General features: G+C 36.2%; 1 protein-coding gene across 2 annotated transcripts in view; it reads left to right on the forward strand.

The window, feature by feature from the left end:
• The first annotated feature begins 8468 nt into the window (after positions 1-8468).
• LOC134813740 (calcium/calmodulin-dependent protein kinase type II subunit alpha-like) overlaps positions 8469-17234 on the forward strand; it is a 56146-nt gene continuing 47380 nt past the window's right edge. The window contains exons 1-5 of one of the 2 annotated variants that reach the window (XM_063821610.1): positions 8469-8591; positions 8845-8951; positions 9087-9183; positions 9420-9503; positions 10290-10465. In XM_063821610.1, the coding sequence (XP_063677680.1) occupies positions 8545-8591; positions 8845-8951; positions 9087-9183; positions 9420-9503; positions 10290-10465 (511 nt within the window). In that variant the 5' untranslated portion in view covers positions 8469-8544. The remainder of the gene's footprint in view (positions 8592-8844; positions 8952-9086; positions 9184-9419; positions 9504-10289; positions 10466-17234) is intronic. The other variant, XM_063821611.1, reaches the window with a different exon arrangement.

The raw sequence follows: 17234 nt of genomic DNA on the forward strand, positions 1-17234 counted from the left end.
GGACTTTTCTGTATTCTTTGTAGATAAGGTAGCGACTACGTTTTAGTGAGCATTCAGGGCACTGGCAAATGCCGCCCTTTTTATCAGTTTCCCCGAGTTTACATTTTCTATTTCTTATCTCAACCCAATTTTCGTACAGTTTATGCTGATTATTAATTGAGCAAATGAGACCGGGAGTTATCCAAGGGTTAACCTGAACAGTTCTCTTAGAGGTTTTCGGGGTCTCTAGTTTAAACGATTTTTCGACGCAGTTTTTGTAAGTGTCATGGAATTCAGTAAAGTTATGGATTGTTTTAGTTTTAAGCTCATCTTCAAGATCCACTAGGAAGCCGTTAACATTTGATTGACAGAAGTCGTAATATTGTTTAAAAGAAGTTTTTTCAGAGTTGACTTCAACATTCCAGTTAAATGTGTTAAAAATAGGTGAGTGATGAGTTATTCGTTCTTTTAGGGTGCCTGAAGTAATCACATTCTCAATATCGTTAGTAATAATGTTATCTATGCAGGATGCTTTACAGCCTGGTTTTTCGTGGGTAACAATAGATATTAACGGACAAAATCCTTTACTGAATAATATTTCTTCATATTTTTGAACATTTTTGTTATCTTTATCATGAAGATCGATATTAAAGTCTCCAGCTAGATAACTAAACTTCGGCATGTGATCAAGAAGGTTAGAAAGTTCAACTAGAGCTTGGGAAATACAGCCACTTGGTGGACGATACAAAACACCTACATTAACAGGTTGATCTTCGTTACTTAATGATAAGACAAGTATTTCTAGATGTTCTGTGACTTGTGATATATTCTCAATTACAGTAGCATTTAATTTATCGTCAACATAAAGGGCTACTCCAGTGCCCTTTTGTTTGTTAGGTGCTGTGTCCTGATAGTAACTATTATAACCGTCGAGCTGAAATAGATTGCTTAATTCTTTTCCAGTGTTGGTTTCAGCTAGGGCTATTACGGAGAATTTTGTTTTGTACCTACAGGTTTCAATGGCAAGGTTGTCAAAATTTGATTTATTTCCATCAATATTTTGAAAGAGAATAGATGATTGTTTCTTTACTTGGTTGCAGACAATATTTGTAAGGTCAGATGCAGTGTATGAGTTACAATCATTTAAAGTATTTGAGATTTTGGTTGTGTATTCGTCTAGGTTGTTGTCGTCGTCGTCATTGTCAGTGAGTAGTTTAAATGGGTTGTATTTAACCTTGTCTAAATGGATACAACGAGTACAGTAAAACTCATTAGATTGGCTATTTGGATTTGATTTGCGATAGCATTTATGGTGCATTATGCAGTCACAGTGAAAACATTCAACTATTGTTTGGCCGATGACTATGTTCTTAGAACAGACAGGACATACCTCCTTAATGAGGGGAGTCATGGTTGGTAACCATCCACGTGACCCTGACTAGCAGCAGCAGGAACAACAGGACCAGTTTCTCTTCCAGCAGTCGCATCCCTGTAGGATCTATCGTCTACCCTTGTGGACCTCCTCTTCCTTTTGTCGATACCACCGTTAATCCTGAGAAGAACAGTGTTACGAATAAATTGACCTAACTTTGCTAGTCCCCTCCAGTTGAGGTGAAGGAAGTCCGGTTTTTGGTATTTGTTGAGGTCGCAAGAGAGAGAGCGGTCAAGGAGACCATCCCTATCACAGAACTCATCAAATCCATCCACATAACTGACACCAAAATTGGACGGGAGCAGCCTACATCGAATCAAACTGTTAAAGTATATAAGCTTTCTATTTAAATCAGCACGTTTAGAAGGAATTGTTGGACAAACATATACATGCACACCCGGATTAATAGATTGAATCTGGGCAATTTTTGAAACTAGATGGTTGTAGATTATATCAATATCGTTTTGGCTTTTTACATCTGTTTGTTTCAGGTCATTAACCCCACACAATATAACACAGTTTCTATAGCCACAGGACACATAAGGATCAATGCTATCGACAGTTGGGGCAAAGAATCGTTTTCCAGGAAGCCATTTGCCGAATGACTTGGCAGGATCAGAACCGAATTTCAGTCCGCCGGTGTTCGAGTCCCCAATGATACATGTAGCGTTTCTATTCAGGGAACTGACTGATCTCAATGTTATACTGTAGCGCAGCCCAGTTATCTCGCCTGCATCGATACGATGGTGGAACAGTGCTTGGCTACGACGAGTCATTACATATAATGATCCTGGGCCACATAGTTGCTTGTGCTCATCAATACCTGTACTAGCATCAGAGAAAGAAACATGACATGCAGTACCAAGAGAGACTGTAAAGATACTTGATTCCGGGTGGATAGAAGGCTCGTTATCAGAGTGTCTAGGCAAGGTGCTGCTTGTGCCGTCAAACCGATTCACCAAACAGCTGTTAACCTGAGGTTGGTCACCTGAACAAAACTCACTGTTGATTCTGTCGATGAGTTTTCTCAAGGGTGGTGGTATTGCCTTTGGTGTCTTGGACGACTTAGATCCAGGATAATCGTACCGTTCCCCATATGATAGGCAGGAGCGTTCGTTTTCAATTTTGAAGTCTGTGCTGCTCAAATCAAATAGGTCAACTAGTTCTTCCGCAGTCTTCTGATCTATAAAATCGTTTTTGAACAGTTCCACAGGTTTCTGCTCATGATGAGGTGGCTGCAAAAGGACAGGTGGTGCTGGAGGACGAGGATGCTGTGCAGGAGGTAGGTTGGGAGGAATGCAAGGACCAGGGTTATGCAATGGCTGTATAGAACTTATAGACTGTTTTAGTTCAGCAATGCCTGCAGCTACAGTGGGCTCATTTGCAGAAAGTGCGGTGAGTTGTTCTGAGATGCTCTTCAGAAACTGCTCAGATGAGTCTGTAGATGGGGATGATTCAGGGGAAGGTCTAGATGCTAAAAGTTTAAGGTCCCTCTGTAGTTCAGCAAAAACTAATTGCATATAAATGCAATTAGTTTTTAAAAGAACTTGATACGTATATGGACACGTTCATTGAAGTTTGAGGAAATTGGTAAATTTCTAAAACAGCGTTTTTGACGATAGTGGTTTAATTTTAACATATATTAATCTAGCGTGTTCATAAGTTCTGAACATTAGCCACGTGACCCATACTCCCATATGCACTGCTCAAAAATAAAATGTATTGCTTTTAGGCACTATCATGTAAAAAATGTCACATTTTTGTGACATTGTTTACCATAGCTGCCCAATTAGCATTTTTTGGTCTAAAATATAGTAGATTAGGTCAATCTAACAATTATGATACAATGTAGGCCTAAAGGGCAGTGATCGAACGGCTTTAAGGCAACATTTCGTAAACTTTGTCACACTCAGAATACGGGACCTCTTTTCTACTGTAAGGTGTCCTCAAAACCCTTTCAACTCATTATTTGATGGTTCTTCTGCCAATCATAGCCCTAAAATATGTTGTTTTGAAAAATTAACAAATACATGCACTTGGCTATTGGGAAATGATGTAAATTCTGTCACATTATATGGAATTTGAAATTCTGGGTGAATTTCCGAAATCATTTATATCTGATTTTGGTTTGGAAGGCGGGAAAACTCTATATGAGGACGATACACGGATACAGTTGATTGAAGTATAGGGCAGTTGATGTAAACATCGTCACAAAATGATACGAAATCGTAAATGGACACGTTCATGTTGAAGTTTAAGGATATTGGTAAACCAAAAAAAATAACGTGTTCAGAAGTTCTGGACATTAGCCACGTGACCCATACTTCCATATACACGGCTCAGAAATACAATTTATTGTTTTTAGGCACTATAATGTAAAAAATGTCACATTTTTGTGACTGTGTTAACCATAGCTGCCCAATTAGCATTGTTTTGGTTTAAAATATAGTAGATTAGGTCATTCTAACAATTATGATACAACATTTGGCTAAAGGGCAGGGATCGAACGGTTTTAAGGCAATATTTCGTAAACTCAGAATACGATACCTCTTTTCTACTGTGAGGTGTCCTCTACCAATCATAGCCCTAAAATATGTTGTTTTGAAAAGTTAGCAAATACATGCACTTATTGGGAAATGATGTAAATTCTGTCACATTATATCATGTATATGGAATTTAAAATTTTGGGTGAATTGCCGAAATCATTTATATCTGATTTTGGTTTGGAAGGCGGGAAAACTGTATATAAGGACGATGCACGGATAGAGCTGATTCAAGTTAAGGGCAGTTGATGTAAAAATTGTCACAATAATAATAAGGGCAGTTGATATGAAAGAAAATCTATCTAACTAATGCAATGGCTGATGTGACGAAAATTACATATTTTCTTGACCCTATTTTGAAGAAACATGCCTCGATTAGAATTCAATATTCTTCCAGAAATTATTAGTAGGTTATTATTCAGCAAATCAGAACTCAAGTTTAACAATTCTGAGTTTAATTTTACTAAGTTACCGAAATGTGACGAAATTCACTTTTCCTGCCCCAAAAGTATAATTTCAATGTGATGAAAAATGGGCATGGGTTTCTATATTTCCTTATCTCTGAATTAATCATTTCAAACTATAATTAGGACTGTTGATGTGAAAGAAAGTGTATCTAAATTTTACAATGACGTATTTGACAAAATTTACATTTCTTGACCCTATTTTGAAGAACCATACCCCGATTAGAATTCAATATTCTTCCAGGAATTATAAGTAGGTTATTATTCAGCAGATCATCAGAACTCAAGTTTGACAATTCTGAGTTTAATTATACTAAGTTACCGAAATGTGACGAAATTCACTTTTCCTGCCCCAAAAGTATAATTTCAATGTGATGAAAAATGGGCATGGGTTTCTATATTTCCTTTATCTCTGCATTAATCATTTCAAACTATAATTAGGACTGTTGATGTGAAAGAAAATCTATCTAAATTTTACAATGACGTATGTGACGAAATTTACATTTCTTGACCCTATTTTGAAGAACCATACCCCGATTAGAATTCAATATTCTTCCAGGAATTATTGGTAGGTTATTTTTCAGCAAATCAGAACTCAAGTTTAACAATGCTGAGTTTGATATCACTAATTTACCGAAATGTGACGAAATTTACTTTTCCTGCCCCAACAGTATAATTTCAATGTGATGAAAAATGGGCATGGGTTTCTATATTTCCTGTATAAATCCATTCCAACTATAATAAGGGCAGTTGATATGAAAGAAAATCTATCTAACTAATGCAATGGCTGATGTGACGAAATTTACATTTCTTGCCCCTATTTTGAAGAATCATACCTCAATTAGTATATAATGTTACTTTATCACCATCACTATGTCGATAAATTAGTTATTTTGCCAACACGGAGCAAATAAAGTTATAATATTTTTTTTGTGACGAAATTTACAAATTTTTACCCTGTTCAGGTGTTGAAATTTATCCAATGTTAACATATCACTGCCATATAATAATTTATATGACCGGCGTATGGTTGGAATATTGTTAATTGATCCATAGTACGTAATATAGGGTGTTTAAGTTGGTATACTAATATTTACTCAATTTCACACATGTTGAGATATCATACAAATTTATGTGACTAAATTTACCTATTTCTGCCTTCTGTATTTGTATTTGCCTATAACAATGAAATATGTGAACAATTCCAAACACATTCAGCTCACAAAATAATGCTAGACTATTCGGCATTTCTTGTCAGGATGTCATAAACATCCCTCATATAAATTTCTTAAATGTGTGACGGAGTTTACATGGTGCTACCATTTAAGGAAAAAAGTCGCTAAATATGTAGATAATAGTCATATACAGCTATTCTATGAATTGGAAATTCGAAAATTTGGTCAAACACGGCAACAAGGGGTCCATATAAACTCCGTCACGTTTTTATAGTGTGACAAAGTTTACAACTCACTGCCGGCCGCATTTAAGCGATATCTTATCGTCTGATAAAGATATCGTTATGCGACAAAGTTTATCTAGAGGATGAAACGATTATCTTAGGGTTAGAGGGTTTATATAGTTTTATAGTGTGACACATTTTACATCATCGTGCCATTCAGTAGGGTCACTAATATTTACCAATATCCTCAAACTTCAATGAACGTGTCCATATATACGTAAAAAATAATATATATTATTTTTTATTACATATAATATATGAAATTTTAACCCGTTTTATAGCAAATAGCAAATGCAGCGATTTCGATTGATTGGCGGATGTCAATTTTAGACAATTTTTTGTTGCAAAGATATTATATTTTAAGCATGTAGGTTCAATCTGTTAATTGGGTCAGCCTATTCAGAAATATATGTAAGTGGTAAGGAATAAATGAAAAAAATTCTGAATTCATATATTGACATTCTGCCTTCCATGCATATCGTATCTTAATGACAAAAGCATTAAAGCTGCAACTTCTCTACAATGAATTGTTCGGTTGATCATTAACAATTTGAATACTGCACAAGTTATAATTCAATTCCACAAGTTATGTCAAAAGCTTTTGTCAGTGTCATACAAGCAGTTCCTGTAACGATCAATCCAGCTCCAATGAGACACAGCACGTCAGTTTCTGCCTTGAAAATAAATATTTGCACCAAATAAGCCATGACAGTGTCGCAATTTCTAATTAATGTGGCGGTGGCAGATTTTTCTATTGCCAAACCTTTGTTCAGGCATAGATAGATTGCTACCGACAGTAAACCACAGACTACCAAGAGGGATCTCTCCTCGAAGCAGGAGGCGTTTACAAATTCTGCTTTGGAACCAGTTTGATAGACCACTCCACCCGTTAGCTGGCATATAGCTAGATAAAATGAAATTGTGATGGGACTAACAGACGCTCCAGCTATTCGCGAGCAAACATAGGACCATCCCATGAAAGCTGCTGTTCCTAAGGGAACCAGGACATACCACCATGGGGCGTCGCTGGGGGTGTCTGTAGGGAACAAAAATGTCGGTTTTGCTATGAGTACAATCCCTGCCAAGCCAAACACAGATGCAATGATATGTCCTATTGTGTATTTCTCCTTCAGATAAAACCTTGCTATGATGCCAGCAAAGAAAGGTGTTGTGAAGATAAGAGCTGTTGCATCACCAAATGGGAGGTTTTGAAAACTCCAAACTTTTGCCAGAAAGCCCATACCGCCCAGCGTGCACCTCATGAAAACAAACTTCTTGAAAGGGAAGGCACGCAGAATAGTTCCGTAGAAGTTCACAATGACTGCAAAGAAGCAAAGAGCATAGAATGCTGTTAGCATAACAGCTTCTCCAGTTGGAATGCCCTTTAAATATTTAAGGATTGCTCCTTGGGTTGTAGCTAAGATTGAACAACAAAAAATCAGAGATATCCCATAAATTCGCCTTGTTATGCTAACATTTTCCCCAGGGTCCTTAAATATGTTGTAGCTTATATCATCATTTCCCTCCTTATTTGCCTTTTCTGAAATACTTTCACCATTCCTAGCAGTTTCAGAACTGACCTCCTCATCTCGGTCCACAGCATTTGTGTTGATTATAACAGTTTCCCCGCTATCCTTAAATCTGTTGTATTTTATAACATCATTGCCCTCGTCATTTGCCTTTTCTGAAATACTTTCACTACTCCCGGCAAATTCAGGACTGACTTCCTCATCCCAGGCGACAACATTTGCGTTGATTATAACTGTATTTAATTCAGTCATTATAGTCCACCTGTGAAGTAAACTTTAACAAACTTCCTAATTTATGGAAATATTCTGCCCCAGTACTTTGTGTTGAAGATATTTTGGTTCATATACTGGTCTTGGTTTTGGTTGTGGTTTATATGATCTTTAGGTTATAATTAAACAAAATTTCAACTGGATTTAATGCTGACTGTTTAAGTTTGGGTTAAGGTTACAATTTGAAGAGGTATTATGGAAAGGGCCAATATTCTTCAGCTCAAATCATTGGAGCATGACAACATTCAAAAACAAAAACCAACCACAAATTATACACTTATTCATCAATTAAAATGTAGTATAGCTGTCAGTGATCGCAACACTAATAAAAGACAACGGAAATACGCTATGATGGAACAGTGCAGCTAGAAAATATCGATAGGACTAGCAAAAATTATGCAGAGGATTTTGATTTGATCCATTTCCCAATTTCCATTTAGGGGTTCAGAGGCACTGATAACAGTTATCAGGTAATTAAATGAAGAATTCTTCCCATGGATCACACATTTTTTTCTGGTTATTAGGTACTACCCATATTCCTTGCTTCATCATGTGAAATTCCATCCTAGAAGAGATTGAATTAAAATGTATATTATAATTGTATGGATTTTTCTTAACTGGATTTTTCTTATCTTTTGTCTACTAAATTGGCAGAGCTTATCCAAGATGAAGTTAATCATACTAGACTTGATGAAACACCACACTGAACCTGTAAAATCATTCTGGAGAAGTTGAAAACCATTTTGGAAACTTGATCCTTTGTAAAATTACTTTTATAAATGAACTTTCCACAGCTATATGAACATGATAAAGCCAACGTCCGCCAAGTCAACCCTGATATAGTTAAACCTGCTCTTGAACTGATCGAATGACTACTTTTCATGAAAATTATGATGTATTTGAGGAGCTTGGAAAGTAAGTTATTCAAGCACTATACCAACAACAAGTCTTAATCAAATAAGGAATTGTTTTAACTACTATTCTCTAACATAATTTTTGAATAGTGTTATTAATGCATAATACAGGATTGCCTGGTCATCCTCCCCAGAAGTAAAGGCACTAGACAATCGGACAATTAATTGGGTTATCCTGTAAAAAACATAATTATTGAGTACAAGGTATATGTTAAGGTATTCTGTTTGATAAAATAAGGTGTATTTTGTTTCAGGGGGTCGTTCAGTGTAGTTAAACGCTGTGCTCACAAAGTGACCAAAGCAGAGTACGCAGTTAAGATTGCTCATGTCAGCTACGCTAACGAAAAAGGTAATGAAAAAGGTGCATCTTTAAACTATTTCTTTTAGCTATTTCAATTTTTCATTTTTTAATTAAGTCAATCAATCAAAAATTTGATGAACAAATGAATCCATTCACTAACAAATTATCGACCCTGTTCACCGTTATTTCACCTAGCCATTAGAAGGATAGAGAGAGAGGAGCGGATTTGCAGGAAACTGAACCATCTGAACATAGTTCAACTTCACAATGTGTACACTGAACGGGAAACTAGGTTAGCTTCCGAGCTTCAGTAGTAGCTTCCGTGCTCTTCCAAATCTTGTGTTTTCAACAATTTCCTTATTCTTTATATAATTCATTTTGTACTGTGCAGTGTGCAGGTAAAATTAATTCTAATAAGTGACATATAATTCTAAATATGTAGAAAAAGTTAAAGAATTCGATGGATGTTTAATTTCGATAATAATTGTCAATATTTTAACAGATCAATTAATTGACATATTAACACAGGTATCTGATATTTGATCTTGTGACTGGAGGGGAATTGTTTGAAGAGATCTGCAACAGAAAGTACTTTTCTGAGGCTGACGCTAGGTAGGCATTACTAAAATTTCAACATAAATTGGGATATATATTTCTGAAGATTCACACTTGTAGACGGGTCTGTTATTTCATCTCGAAACTATTCCAATAGTGAAAGGAAAACTATAAACCAAAATGTTGACCAGTTTTTATAAACATGTTTTACCTCATAAATAATGAATAAGTCAAAATGCCCAACACATACCTTCAGATCAATCTAACACCCATTAAATCTCAGTAAGAGTTAAATAATATGTAGAGAACATTAATATCCACGAAATTGTCTTCATTTAGTGCGAGAGTAATAGCATTTTGAATTTAACACTATATTGTCTAACCTAGAGAGCCGATTTAAACAGAGTAAAAGCTCGGTGCTTAAATGTCGAGGTATTTATTGGAGTGACTTCGTAATGAGCCCCTTATAAACAGCAGAGAGAGAGATAGAGAGAGAGAGAGAGAGAGAGAGAGAGAGAGAGAGAGAGAGAGAGAGAGAGAGAGAGAGATAGAGAGAGAGAGAGAGAGATAGAGAGAGAGAGAGAGAGAGAGAGAGAGAGAGAGAGAGAGAGAGAGAGAGAGAGAGAGAGAGAGAGAGAGAGAGAGAGAGAGAGAGAGAGAGAGAGAGAGAGAGAGAGAGAGAGAGAGAGAGAGAGAGAGAGAGAGAAAGAGAGGGGGGGGGGGGGGGGGGGGGGGTGCGAGGAAATTGTGGGTTTAATGAGGCGGCGGGAGAGAATCTGAGAGTAATTTGACAGGAACAGCAGGTGAAATTAATACTTTCACTTTCACTTTCTCTCTGTCCAGTGTGTGCATGCAGCAGATCTTGGAGAGTGTACAGTATTGTCACAGTATGAACGTAGTTCACAGAGACATCAAACCTGAGAATCTTCTTCTCTCCTCTAAAAACAAGGACGCTAAGATTAAACTCGCAGATTTCGGGCTCTCCGTGGAGGTCTCCAATGAGAAGACCTACTGGTTCGGTGAGTAGCAGAATTTCATTTATTATTAAATCTGTTTATTTAGTTTTTTTCTAAGAAATTTACTACGAGGTCAGATGTTCAATAATATTCAACCAACCAATGATTTAACTCGAGTAAGTATTAATAAATAAAGTAAAACTATATATAGTTTATATATAAACTATATAAAGCAGAATATGGATAAATATTCATTAAACCCATACCGAAATATAAGGATCTTCAGCTGCTGCTGTAAAGGAGGCAGAAAATTATACCCTCATAATCCTAGTTGTAATATACCCTTATGAGGATAAAAATACAGTATATAAAAGATTATGTAAATTAATGTTGAATATTGAATTTAGATGTCATAATAAAAAACATAGAACCATTCAATGCAATTATTCAGATTTTTGCCCATGGTAGGGGGCTTGCTAAAATTAATAGCTCGTGATATTATGTGGATATGATTATTGCGTAATAATTTATTTTTAATTGTAGTTGACGAAATGAGAGTCTCCACTCAGTGTGTTAAAACATAATTCTTTGTCGACGTTTCGGCTACATGCCTTTGTCATAAACAGGACGTACTGAAAACTTACATAGCTGCAAAGATACAATGTTAAAATAATCTATTAAATTAATCTATTAATACTACGAAATATAACAACAACAAATAACATCTTGAAACACAACAACAATCACAAATTTATCCAAAAGAAACATAAAATATAACGGCTAAAAGAATCCAAACCGCAACAAGCCGTGAACAATTCTTCATAATACTACAAACATTTTACCAAGATAGCTCCTTCATAAAACTGATTAATCAAAAATTATCTATGTTTATAAGTTCAATATTACATTAACTTCCAAGTATATTTTATCCAATCACCTTCATTTACGGACTCAGACAATTGAGTATTTATTTCTGGGTTTTCACGTTTTATTAGAACCGACTGCCACAATTGACGGTCCACATAGTCTTTACATCTTTTTCGAACTATAAACCGAAACGGTATGTTTGGCATTGAAATGTCTGCATGCTCCTCTAGGTAGTGCTTCCCCATGGCCGTAGATTTGTTGCCATCCCTTACTGATTTGTAGTGTTCCCAGGCTCTACTTCTTTTAAACCTACCAGTTTCCCCAATGTAGGACTTATTACATATTTGGCATATTAATTGGTAGCAAATGTTTTTGATCATGCAGGATTTATCGCACTGGTAGCATTTGCTGTCACTTTGTTTATTGCATTTTGTTTGCTGTAGGCTAGATCTTGTTAAAGCTTCCATGAGACGTTGACCTGATGTGAATGTTACCCTGGTGGAATCCAAGAGGTTTTGATTTCTTAGGGTATAGTAGACTTTTCGACACGTCTGTTCATTTATATAAGGTAATGATAAGTAAGCTATTTTTGAGTTCTTTTTAGGCGCATTTTGTTTATCCAGTGTATTCTGTGTTTCTCGAATAAGTTTCTTGACAATATTAGGAGGGAAACTATTCTTCTTTAGCATATCAGCTATTCTGTTGATACTGAGATCTTGTAGTTCAGGTGTGGAGCTGTTATTGATAGCCCTTCTGATCTCATTTTTGGCTGAGTTCAGAATCGTTCTACGAGGGTGAGCAGAGGCATAATTTAGGAATATGTCCTGGCTGGTTGGTTTAACAAATAAGGAAAAATCTAACCTCTTGTCCACCGTATTCATATAGATGTTCAGGTCCAAAAATGCAACACAATCTTTGGAGCACTCATATGTGAACTGTATATCCCTGTTCAACGAGTTAATGTAGTTAAACAGCAATAGTACTGTGTCTTCATCTCCCTCGATTATGCTGAAGCAGTCATCTACATATCTATCCCACATATCTATGATTGGGAGTCCTACTGGTTTGGGGGGAGCTTCTGGTATGTAGGAATAGTCGTTCTCCATCAGAGGCAATTCGATTGTACAGTAAACATAGATTATTGCAAATGGTGGAGCTGGTTTCACACCCATGCCGAGTCCATTTAGTTGTTGGTAGAACTTTGAATCAAATCTGAAGTATCCTGCCTGTATGACTGATTTGAGGACCAAGTCAAAGTCCCCGAGGTCCATTCCATTTGTATCGATTTTATCCCTGTTGTTTTTTATGAACTTTATGATAACTTTGTGTCCTTCTACAAGTGGGACATTTGTGTAGAGGCTTTTCACATCAGCCGTGAACATTATGTGGTTTGTGTTTATTCTTCCCATCCAATGATCTTCTAATTTTTGCCGAAATTGAGGAGTGTTCTTAGTGTTAACGGGAACCAAGTCTAGTGCTTGGTTAAGTATATTGGTAACAAAATGACCTAGTCTTTCCGCTGGTGAATCTACTTGGGATGTGACAGGTCGCAAGGGTGGCGGTGAAATATCTTTGTGTGTTTTCCATGTACAATAAAACTCTGGTATACGAGGAAGATATGGATTACAATGTTCTCCGATCCAAGGATATTTTTGTGTAAGTGAAATTATCAAGCCATCTATATCTGTGTTCATGCGAGGAAGAGGATTTTTGGGCAGTTGTTTGTATGTACGAGTATCAGATAGCATTTCCTCTACCTTCTTAATGTAGAAAGTTTTATCTGAGATCACGAACTGTTTATCTTTATCAGCTACTTTGATTACAATGTCGTCCCTAGCTCTCAGCTCTTTAACTATCTTCTGTTGTTGGTCAATAGTTTTCAGAGTGGTGTGGTGTTGTTTCTTTCCTAGGGCCTTGTCATAATCCAATATAACTGCGGCTTTCACTGCCTGGAGAACGTGTTCTTTGGCTGGGTTATTAATTTGTTGAGGCTGAAATTTGAAATCTTCTGGTTTTCTTAGAAAAAGCGGCTTGTTAGTCTGATCCACTTCTGTAATATTATCTAAGTACCTAGATCCATACGCATAGCGTTCTAATCCAACTTCAACTTCCTTCAGCATCTCAGCTTTCTCTTGTTTTCTAGTGGGCATGTTTGGTAGGGCGAATTTTGGACCTCTATCTAAGAGCTCTAATGTGCCATCCGGTAGGTCGGGTGTTCCAATTACTGTGACTCTTGGTGTGGACTTAGGTTGATTAATAGGTGGTCGTTCCCAGGTGGTAAGTTTCTTTAATTTCTTCTTTAGTGTTTCTAATTTGTCTCTTTCTATAACTGCTTTTATTTGACCTGAGTATAGTTCAAGATAGTCTAGGGAATCTTTTTTGAATTTCGTCTGAGCTCTCGTTTTACTATTTAAATTTAAAATGTATGACAACATATCTTCAAGTTTTCTTTCTAGGTCTTTCGTTATTCGAAATGAATCTTTGATTTTAAGGTTTAAGATGCTCTTCTTCCAGGCTAGGGTGGTCTTAAGATATGCTTGTAGAAATTTTGATGGAGTGTTAGGGATTTTAGGGTTTACCAAATGGTGAATAAATGACGGAATTTTCTTTTCTTTTCTGCAGTTTATGAGGAACCATTGGTTGTGTAGTTGCCTATGCAGTTTTTCAGTTATAAGTAACGTCCCAAAGAGCGAGTATCTCCACTCAGGTGGGAATATGTACTGATAATCTTGTTTTGCTCTTATGAGTGGGTCAATCATTTATTTTTAATTGTAGTTGACGAAATGAGAGTCTCCACTCAGTGTGTTAAAACATAATTCTTTGTCGACGTTTCGGCTACATGCCTTTGTCATAAACAGGACGTACTGAAAACTTACATAGCTGCAAAGATACAATGTTAAATAATCTATTAAATTAATCTATTAATACTACGAAATATAACAACAACAAATAACATCTTGAAACACAACAACAATCACAAATTTATCCAAAAGAAACATAAAATATAACGGCTAAAAGAATCCAAACCGCAACAAGCCGTGAACAATTCTTCATAATACTACAAACATTTTACCAAGATAGCTCCTTCATAAAACTGATTAATCAAAAATTATCTATGTTTATAAGTTCAATATTACATTAACTTCCAAGTATATTTTATCCAATCACCTTCATTTACGGACTCAGACAATTGAGTATTTATTTCTGGGTTTTCACGTTTTATTAGAACCGACTGCCACAATTGACGGTCCACATAGTCTTTACATCTTTTTCGAACTATAAACCGAAACGGTATGTTTGGCATTGAAATGTCTGCATGCTCCTCTAGGTAGTGCTTCCCCATGGCCGTAGATTTGTTGCCATCCCTTACTGATTTGTAGTGTTCCCAGGCTCTACTTCTTTTAAACCTACCAGTTTCCCCAATGTAGGACTTATTACATATTTGGCATATTAATTGGTAGCAAATGTTTTTGATCATGCAGGATTTATCGCACTGGTAGCATTTGCTGTCACTTTGTTTATTGCATTTTGTTTGCTGTAGGCTAGATCTTGTTAAAGCTTCCATGAGACGTTGACCTGATGTGAATGTTACCCTGGTGGAATCCAAGAGGTTTTGATTTCTTAGGGTATAGTAGACTTTTCGACACGTCTGTTCATTTATATAAGGTAATGATAAGTAAGCTATTTTTGAGTTCTTTTTAGGCGCATTTTGTTTATCCAGTGTATTCTGTGTTTCTCGAATAAGTTTCTTGACAATATTAGGAGGGAAACTATTCTTCTTTAGCATATCAGCTATTCTGTTGATACTGAGATCTTGTAGTTCAGGTGTGGAGCTGTTATTGATAGCCCTTCTGATCTCATTTTTGGCTGAGTTCAGAATCGTTCTACGAGGGTGAGCAGAGGCATAATTTAGGAATATGTCCTGGCTGGTTGGTTTAACAAATAAGGAAAAATCTAACCTCTTGTCCACCGTATTCATATAGATGTTCAGGTCCAAAAATGCAACACAATCTTTGGAGCACTCATATGTGAACTGTATATCCCTGTTCAACGAGTTAATGTAGTTAAACAGCAATAGTACTGTGTCTTCATCTCCCTCGATTATGCTGAAGCAGTCATCTACATATCTATCCCACATATCTATGATTGGGAGTCCCTACTGGTTTGGGGGGAGCTTCTGGTATGTAGGAATAGTCGTTCTCCATCAGAGGCAATTCGATTGTACAGTAAACATAGATTATTGCAAATGGTGGAGCTATGCGTATGGATCTAGGTACTTAGATAATATTACAGAAGTGGATCAGACTAACAAGCCGCTTTTTCTAAGAAAACCAGAAGATTTCAAATTTCAGCCTCAACAAATTAATAACCCAGCCAAAGAACACGTTCTCCAGGCAGTGAAAGCCGCAGTTATATTGGATTATGACAAGGCCCTAGAAAGAAACAACTACCAAATCTGAAAATTTAGCAACGAACAGAAAGTTAAGGCTTGGAAGTATGGTACAAATGAACTATTAGGTAAGTAAACGTGGTGTACTCGAAAAAGTTTTCATTAATAGTAGGGAAATTCTATCTAAACTCGTACTACAAAAACTGCCAAAATCTCTTCCGATAACACGATATAGATGCTTTTGATAGTCAATTACAACAAATATAGCCTTGGGAAGAGGATTTGGCTATCTTTCTTCGTATCCAGATAGTTTTTATTTAATGGAAAATACACACAGATTTTACTACGCCCCCTGACTTGATTCCAATCGATTCCCAGCCGAAAGACTGTAACTTTTTGTTGGCAATATTAACCAAGCTAGACTTGGTTCCCTTTACCACTGATACATCCAATTTGAACAGATTAAGTCTTGGATGGAATTTAAGACAGAACCACATTTTGACGGCTGAATTTAAAACCTCTTACACATAATGTCCCACTTGTGAAGGACACAAAGTTTCATAAAGTTCATAAAACAACAGACTAAAATCGATACAAATGAATGACCTCGGACTTTGACTTGTCGCATCACATTCTCTGGCGTTATCAGATTTGATTCAATTTGACCAACAACTAAAGACTCGATGGTGTGGAAACCACTCCACCATTTGCAATTAATTGATCTTGTGTGGACTAGATTCGAATGTGTGTTCCGAGGGCGTAATTTCCTACATACCTAGGTTCCCTAAACATGGTCCCTTCTATAATTATTTGACGAAGATATGTCAAGATGCTTGCACATAATTGGGAGATAAACACAGTACTATTGCTGTTTAACTATTTAAATTTAAAAGATAACATTACATATGATTGCTTCTCAAAGATTGTGTTGTCATTTTGCCTTGAACATCTAAGGTTAATGTTGACATCAGGCTAGGTTTTTCCTTATTTGTTAACCACATTCAGGAATATTCCTAAGTTTACCTCAACCCTCGTAAACGATTTTGAACTTCAAAAATTGCAGAGGGCTATCATAACAGCTATCCTGATACAGATCTCAGTATAACAAAAATGATATGCTAAGAAGAATGTTTCCCTCCTAATATTGTAAGAAATTTATTCGAGAACGATAATATGGTATTACAAAATGCGCCTAAAAAGAACTCAAAATCTTACTTATCATTACCTTAATTACTGTAGACTTTGTCAAAATTTATAATACCCTAAGAAATCAAAACTCTCTCAAATTGATCCACCAGGGTAACATTCACATCATTAATACTAGGAAACTTTAACAAATCAACCTACACTAAACAAAAGCAATAAACAATAGTAAAAGCAAATCTAACCAGTACGATAAAATCCAACGCAAACAACGAACAATTTCAATACACAATTATTTCCAAATATGTAATAATCCTATTGGGAAATGAAAAGTTTAAAAGTTAATAAGCCAACTACAAATCAAGGGATGGTAACAATCCCTCCATCGGGAACCGACAATAGATTTATTCATGGTTCATTTCAATTCAAACA

The sequence above is a fragment of the Bolinopsis microptera genome, chromosome 4 (genome assembly GCF_026151205.1).
Source record: "Bolinopsis microptera isolate Bmic1 chromosome 4, MBARI_Bmic_1.0, whole genome shotgun sequence".
NCBI classification, from domain to species: Eukaryota; Metazoa; Ctenophora; class Tentaculata; order Lobata; family Bolinopsidae; genus Bolinopsis; species Bolinopsis microptera.